The 7,068-nt window shown below is 33.9% G+C and overlaps 1 protein-coding gene across 1 annotated transcript; it reads left to right on the top strand.

Annotated features, from left to right (window-relative positions):
- The first annotated feature begins 3,630 nt into the window (after positions 1–3,630).
- LOC143551919 (putative indole-3-pyruvate monooxygenase YUCCA8) lies at positions 3,631–5,303 on the top strand. Its single transcript, XM_077042261.1, has 3 exons — positions 3,631–4,468; positions 4,562–4,933; positions 5,079–5,303. Exons 1-3 carry the CDS (start codon positions 3,806–3,808, stop codon positions 5,301–5,303), a joined length of 1,260 nt encoding a protein of 419 aa, XP_076898376.1. The 5' UTR covers positions 3,631–3,805.
- The last annotated feature ends 1,765 nt before the right edge of the window (positions 5,304–7,068 follow it).

The raw sequence follows: 7,068 nt of genomic DNA, 5'->3' as shown, positions 1-7,068 counted from the left end.
ACTGGCTTATTTGGGCGGGAGTATTCCCCCTCCCGCCACTGTGCGGGATCGTTCCCGGCTTTGCTCATTCCTTCAGGTGACACTGTGATTAAGAGCTAAGTGCCTTGTGCGTGTAGCCTTGCTGCGCGGGTGGCCTTCCCTGATGGCTTGTATCCGAGGCTGCGGGAACAGGCGGAGTCCTTCACCATTGGGAGGCATTTCCTGCGGGAACAGCTTGCGTACTGCGCGTAAGGACGTCACGTCTCTGAGCATGGTTGGTCCTGCGGATCCAGTTGGTTTCTGCGCAGACGTCCCTCTTCAAGGTGAGTCTTGCGGGTCTAACTGGGCTCTGCTGGGACCTACCTCTTCATAGATCATAAACTATTTGATGCCCAGAAAAGGAAGTCATTTAAATATCGATAAAACTCTCATTCAATCTTTGTTTGGTATGCTATACATTTTGCTTTGGTAGGAAGTTTCCTGGCCACATTTGTGCACAATTTAAATAATCAAAGTGTTTATTAGTATATTGCATATTTGTGAGTATTCACATTCTTTATTTTCCTTTCTAAAAGTTCTTTAAAAGATTATAATGACTAGATTATATATGGCATATGGTAAGGAATTGTATGAAGCAATCACAATCGGTTGAGCCAAAGTGATGCAACCAGTTGTTTAATACTAACATGTTTTTAGCTGATATAACATGATTGTAACAAGCATGTTATAGATTTTCGTACAGAATAGATGATATGAGACATGCCATATCATTTGATTCCAGGAGTCTTGGTAAACTATGATATGTGGATGCTTTTAACTGGTCTTCTCTTTTAATGTATGCTGATGTGTTCTATTTCTTGAATTATATGTATCACAAAATTTTGAAAGAACTTGTTGAATGAGACTAATGAGATTAGTTATTGAGTGTGAAACTTGATTTGTCGCCTTTAACATCTATGTCCTACATCATAGTAAACAAATTTATACATAGTACACTAGAAAAGGCCAAATGCCATAGCTCCAAACCTTTTCATTGAAAGGAGAGAATTGTGGGTGGAAATAAAGTTTCTAATCACATGCTTCCCCTCTTCTTCCCATGATTCATCCAACTCAAAAAGATTCAGCTTATTCAAATAACTTTATGCATTAATTAATCAAAATCGAGTATGACTAGTTTCATACGAGTAAGGGCCATATAAAGCTCCTAGATACCATAATTTAATCTTTTGTATTCTCTATTGCTTTAGTTAACCAACGCTAGCAACATAGAGAACAAATTGCAAGTTATGATGAATATAGTTTTTTTTTTCACTAACATAATGTTGACAAAAGGTTATAAAGGATAAATGGGCAAACTCTTTCAGGGTAATAAAAACAAGGAATAATGTTTGATTGGTCAGTTGAATAAAAATCACTTATTAATATGGATTGTCATACCCTTTAAACATGGTGATACTATTTCACTACCGCTTTTTTTCTGTTCCACTCTTTGCCCTTTCTATTTCGACTTTGGTTGACGTTTCTATCTTTCTTTCTCAATCAAGAGAGAGAGAGAGAGGAAGGGATACAAAAGGAGAAAGAGGAATTGAAAATTTTATTTATTTTGAAACATTAGCGTTTTAAATTTTAATAATTTCTAATGAATTGTATTATATTTCTTCTGTCTTTTCTTGCTATCAAATATTACAAACTAATATTTCATTCTATTATCATATAGTAACCAAATTTGACAATAGAATAATGATAGGGGCAATATATTATCTATTTCCTTTTTTCTTGTCAAATACATTTCCTTATCGGTTCCATTCTTTTACATATTACATTACCTTATACCAAACATATCAGGTTTAATTGATCATGTATCTTATTTATTTTCTTTTATCCACTCATTTTATTAGAACATTTTTGCAAATACTCGTGACATTTTTCCGCTTACAAAATCCCTCAATTTTTATGTTTATTTTTTAAAATAAAAGATTGATTAAGACGGTATTAAATAAAAGTTTATAATAAGTGAAGTGAGGGTGAAAGGCTAAAGGGACTTCGCACCGCGGTCAGTGAAGAAGTTAGTAGGGTTTCAGCCCAATGATTCCAGTCCATGTGAACACACTGTCGGCATCCTAATCAGCAACCCCCTAAGTGCCACGTAGGAATCGTTACGGGGCCTACCTAGATATCATATGATATATCCATATTGGCCTGTCATTTTCTTTCATTCTAAATTTCTGTTAGCCCCCACCATTTATCTTTTTTCTGATTTATAACATGTTTTCTGATGGATATACATTATATATAGTATATACTATATGTATTAAAAGATAGTTAATATTGCTATCAAGTAATTTTTATGTAGAACATATTATAGTAATAATAATTATAATATCATTTATGTGACAAAAATTTAGGCCTGCAAACGAACTAAACATACACGAATAAGGTTGTGTTCATGTTCGGTTCATTTGTTAAGGAAATAATGTGTTCATGAACAGTCCACAAACACTTACCAAACGAGATTTTATATTCGTGTTTGTTTGTTAAGGAAATGAATGTGTTCATAAACTCAAACGAACACAAATAAAATCGACGGAGCTTAAAGATTGGATCGATGTATTCAACAATGTGAATAATGAGAAAGGAAATGGGAACAATGCATTAATAATGTGAAAATATGGTTTTCTATTTTATGTTAGGGGTAGTGAGTTAAAGCATATAAAATTTTTAGATAAAATAAAAAAAATATACAAAACACTTTCATGAACTACATATAGAATATTCATGAACGCATTAACAAACGTTCACGAACTGTTCGTTGATCGCTTGGTTTCTTACAACCTTAAGTCCATTCTCATCAATTACTCATAACTATCGATATCGATGAGCGGTCGACCCAAAAAAATTGTAATCGGTTTCAAAGTGTCTCGGGTTTTGAATGTCAGGGAATTTTTCTTTTTATTGGTGGGTCGGATTATCAAACATTCAATAATGTACAATTTGTGATTAGAAATAAATATGATTTTAATAATATAACTATGTACAGATTTAACTTATGCTATAAAAGTATATAACAACATTTTGTTTGAAACATTATGTTTGAACACAACTATGTAACTATGTACCGATTCAACTCATGAGTTGTTTACCTATATCAGAGTTGCATGTACTCACTCGCAAAGTTCATTCTCTTTGCTAGCACACGTGACAACATTTTTCTTTATCATATCAATAAGTTCTTTTTTGTATTTTATTTTATAAAACTATACAATTAACAATATTTAAAAGTTGATTTCTGTATCTGTTTTTAATTTCCGAAATTCAAAATTCATTTTGTTCACCTACTATACATAAACTTCAATTTTAGCTATTAAAAGGTTTTACATAGTTTACTTAAATATTGCCTTGCACCAAAACCTAATACTTCTCTCAAAACCATATACACCCCATTGGAAGTAATAAAACAACCAATTAATTAAAAACCCAGGGACTAAATTAAATCCAATTACCACTATGAGTCTATGATATATAATCTTATGATTGCACAATGTTTTAATATACAAGATTCTAATTATTATAATGATAAAACTCAATAAAATAAGAATTTTGCTTATGATTGAGAGTGGGTTTTCAAAGATACATTAATTGACTCTACATACCAAATACCAATCTTCCGACCCCCTCTATATATACATCTTACCTTGACCTCATCTTTCATTCCAACAACAATCATCTCACCTTTACTTTGAAACATACAAAAACTTACTTCTCTTTTAAACTCCAACACCCTAAAAACCTTAAAAGCTTTACCTTGCATTCCAAGAAATTACAAAGAATGTTTAGCTTTTCGGGTCAAACCGACTTTTCTGGCCGCCGATGTGTGTGGGTTAATGGCCCGGTTATAGTAGGGGCCGGACCCTCAGGGCTAGCTGTATCAGCTTGCCTCAAGGAACAATGCATTCCGTATGTAGTCATCGAACGAGCTGACTGCATTGCCTCTCTTTGGCAAAAACGCACCTACGACCGACTTAAGCTCCACCTCCCGAAAAAATTCTGCCAACTTCCAAAACTACCCTTTCCCGAGGACTACCCCGAGTACCCAACAAAGAAACAATTCATCGCGTATCTCGAAAACTACGCACAAAAATTTGATATCAAGCCGCAATTCAACGAGTGTGTACAGTCAGCTAAATATGACGAAGCCTGCCAGCTCTGGCGGGTCATTACCGTCTCGACAAACGGGTCGACCCAGACCGAAACAGAGTATATCTGTCAAATGCTTGTGGTGGCAACCGGAGAAAATGCCGAAGGCGTAATCCCGGAAATAGATGGACTACAAGAGTTCTCAGGTGAAGTCATCCATGCTAAAGATTACAAGTCCGGGGAGAAATACGCCGGAAAGAAGGTATTGGTTGTCGGATGTGGTAATTCCGGCATGGAACTCTCACTGGACCTCTCTAACCACAATGCCAAACCATCCATGGTGGTTCGAAGCTCGGTAAGTAATCTTTAATATAAACCCAATAACAAAATATACAAAAGATCAAGAAAACGAATACCCATTAAAATTCATCTTATTATTTCATTATAGGTCCATGTCTTACCAAGAGAAATAATGGGAAAATCAACATTTGATCTAGCCATGATGCTGATGAAGTGGCTACCTCTGTGGCTAGTTGACAAGATTCTGTTAATTCTAACATGGTTTATTCTCGGTAACATTCAAAAGTATGGAATAAAAAGACCATCTTTAGGTCCTTTACAGTTGAAAAACCATCATGGTAAAACCCCGGTTCTTGACATTGGCGCACTTGATAAAATCCGATCAGGCGAGATCGCCATCGTCCCCGGGATCAAAAGATTTAATTGTAACTCTGTGGAGCTTGTCAATGGTGAAACACTTGACATCGATTCGGTTGTTTTGGCTACCGGATATCGAAGCAATGTCCCTTATTGGCTTCAGGTGAGCAAATATTTTATTCGAATGTAATTTTTAAAAGACTTAGTTTTGTTGTAAAAAAGGAAAATGAAAAAGTCAATGGCGCAGCTTATTGTCCGTTTGTTTTTTATTCAGTTTGACTAATTTAATTTTGGCTTTTTGTTAACAGGAGACTGAATTCTTTGCTAAAAATGGGTTCCCAAAAACACCGTTTCCAAACGGCTGGAGGGGAAAGAAAGGATTATATGCATCCGGATTCACAAGAAGAGGGCTTGCCGGTGCATTCGCTGACGCCGTTAAAATTTCCCAAGATATTGGGAAAGTGTGGAAGGAGGAATTAAATCAGAAGAAGAAGAAAGTTCATACACACAGAAGATGCATCTCAACTTTCTAATGCTGTTTTTGTGTTAACAAAGATGTTAAAAATGTTAGGATATAATGTTGGGGTGTATAAAACTGAATGTATAGAGCAAGTTAGAGTAGGAGAGCCCTCTACCCATAAAAAAAGTAAAAAAGTTTAGAAAAATGTTTGGGGATTTTGTATACCTAGGTTGATGAGGCTAATTTTGTAACTTTTTTAATACTTCATGAATGGAAATATTGCTTACTTAAAATCTTACTTTTACTGCTGTTTTTTCTTATTTTTATTCTAAAACAACCCGCACCTATCTAGTTTACTTCTAATTCTACTTTACAGTTTACAAGGAGAATAAAAATAAGACTTGATTAAAATCAGACTTGATTAACTTGAAATTCGACTTGAATAAAATTCGACTTTCAAATTATTCGAGTCGATTTCTTATTTGCTTCAAATTTTTAAGTCAAATTCAAATATCTCAATTCAATTTAAATAACCCGAATAAGATTTGCAGGGATATATTTTCATTTTTTTATAGAACATAAATTGGGCTTCGAGTTATATGACTTAGTCACGTTATTTTGGACTAAAAGGAAATGGTAAGTTGTTTACACTTTATTGCTTATTTTAACGTTCTAAGTATTTATGAAATAAAAATATGATCGATTTAAGTTATCTATTCTCACCAGGTTTCCTAAAATTATGTAGAGTTTGCAAATTATAGGGTGGGGTTTTGAGTGTAAATTTTAGGATGGAGAGAGAAAATATAGTGATTTTTTGTAAATTTGGGGAAAAAGTAGTGATTTTTTTGTAAATTATAGGGTGGAGAGAGAAAACTGTAATAATTAAAATACAAAAAAATATTATTTAATTAAACAGAATAGAGAATAGAGAAATGTAGTGGTTTTTAATGTAATTATAGAGATGGGGATAGAGAATCGGTTGAGAATGCTCACCTAGCAGCTAAATGCCTAAAACTTACAATCACTAACCTAGCCGCTTTCCTGATTAGGGTTGTTTGAATGGATGTGAACTTGACGAATCAGTTTATTCGAAATTTAGAAAAATTCAGTATTAAAGATTGAAAACCCTGAAATCGGTCTGGTTAATCTTCCGGTTCAATATTATTGGTTATTTTCAAAAGTTCAAATTTATAAAAAAATCAACTCTAACTATTATCTAATTATATACCATATATATCATTTAGTTTAATAGCGAGTTGCGAAAAACATGGTACATTTAAATGTTTGTGGTTGTAGACGGAAACTATTGATGAATCATACCGAAAACGACATCCTTATCGTTTATTTCTTCTTATCGGTTGCAACAATCCAAACCGTCAGTAACAAAAGCAAAGCGTCGTGTATAAGTTGTTTTGTGGACAGGGATCCACAAAGGCTTGGACTAATTATTAAATCACATAAATTGATTGAGGTTGAGAGGCTACTAAATTTCATTAAATCCATAAACGTACAAGTTGAATTGCATAGCATACCTACATGGTACTGCACTTGGACAAAGAGCATGTTGCTAACCGTTAGTCCCATCATCTTTCCACATCAATACAGTTTGCATCTTCTTTGATGCTAACAACTTGATGTACAAATAATGTACTCTTTTCTATTTAAACAATTATAATATTAACTTTATTCATAAAAAGCATTATTTGCGAACATAATTTAAATTTCCTGCCTAAATGCAATCTTCGGGTTATTTGATTATGTTAGTTATCAGAATATTGATGGGTCCTATAAATTTTCCATCAATAATAATTCTGATGGTATATGAAGAGGTAGGTCCC

Source organism: Bidens hawaiensis, unplaced genomic scaffold, assembly GCF_021521415.1.
Source record: "Bidens hawaiensis isolate Kalapana, Puna unplaced genomic scaffold, B.hawaiensis_p1.1 tig00016744_1, whole genome shotgun sequence".
NCBI classification, from domain to species: Eukaryota; Viridiplantae; Streptophyta; class Magnoliopsida; order Asterales; family Asteraceae; genus Bidens; species Bidens hawaiensis.
The sequence above is the reverse complement of the archived record's forward strand: the minus strand, read 5'-3'. Positions and strand labels throughout refer to the sequence as shown.

Bases quoted from the DNA above. Each gene is read 5' to 3' on its own strand.
- LOC143551919 (XM_077042261.1), top strand. From the start codon at position 3,806: ATGTTTAGCTTTTCGGGTCAAACCGACTTTTCTGGCCGCCGATGTGTG. The intron at 4,469-4,561 runs GTAAGTAATCTT...ATTTCATTATAG, and splicing joins CCATGGTGGTTCGAAGCTCG to GTCCATGTCTTACCAAGAGA. The intron at 4,934-5,078 runs GTGAGCAAATAT...TTTTGTTAACAG, and splicing joins ATGTCCCTTATTGGCTTCAG to GAGACTGAATTCTTTGCTAA.